Genomic DNA, 277 nt, shown 5'->3' on the forward strand with positions numbered 1-277 from the left:
CTCGATCCAGCCGGGAGCCGGCGGGCAGGAGGCGGCGGCGGCAGCGGGCGGCAACAGCAGCAAACCCGGCGGCGCGGCGGAAGCGGGGGGAACGGCGGAGCCCCCCGTCCGCGGCTCGGCGTCGCCGCCGCCGCCACGGGCCGGCTGCTTGCCCACGACAACGGCGGAGAAGAGGACGGAGCCGCCGGCCAGCCCGCAGGCGGCCAGCGCCAAGGCACGGCGGAACGACATGGCGCCGGCGGAGGGCCGCGTGCCCCCTCAGCCCCGCCGCCGCGCG

General features: G+C 81.2%; 1 protein-coding gene across 2 annotated transcripts in view; it reads right to left on the reverse strand.

Moving 5' to 3' along the window:
- Nucleotides 1-277, reverse strand: part of PGAM5 (PGAM family member 5, serine/threonine protein phosphatase, mitochondrial) — a 10,800-nt gene extending 10,523 nt beyond the window's left edge. For both annotated transcript variants that reach the window (XM_014963118.1, XM_014963107.1), the window contains exon 1: nt 66-277. In XM_014963118.1, the coding sequence (XP_014818604.1) occupies nt 66-231 (166 nt within the window). In that variant the 5' untranslated portion in view covers nt 232-277. The remainder of the gene's footprint in view (nt 1-65) is intronic.

Source organism: Calidris pugnax, unplaced genomic scaffold (genome assembly GCF_001431845.1).
Source record: "Calidris pugnax isolate Ruff unplaced genomic scaffold, ASM143184v1 scaffold32, whole genome shotgun sequence".
Lineage (NCBI taxonomy): Eukaryota > Metazoa > Chordata > Aves > Charadriiformes > Scolopacidae > Calidris > Calidris pugnax.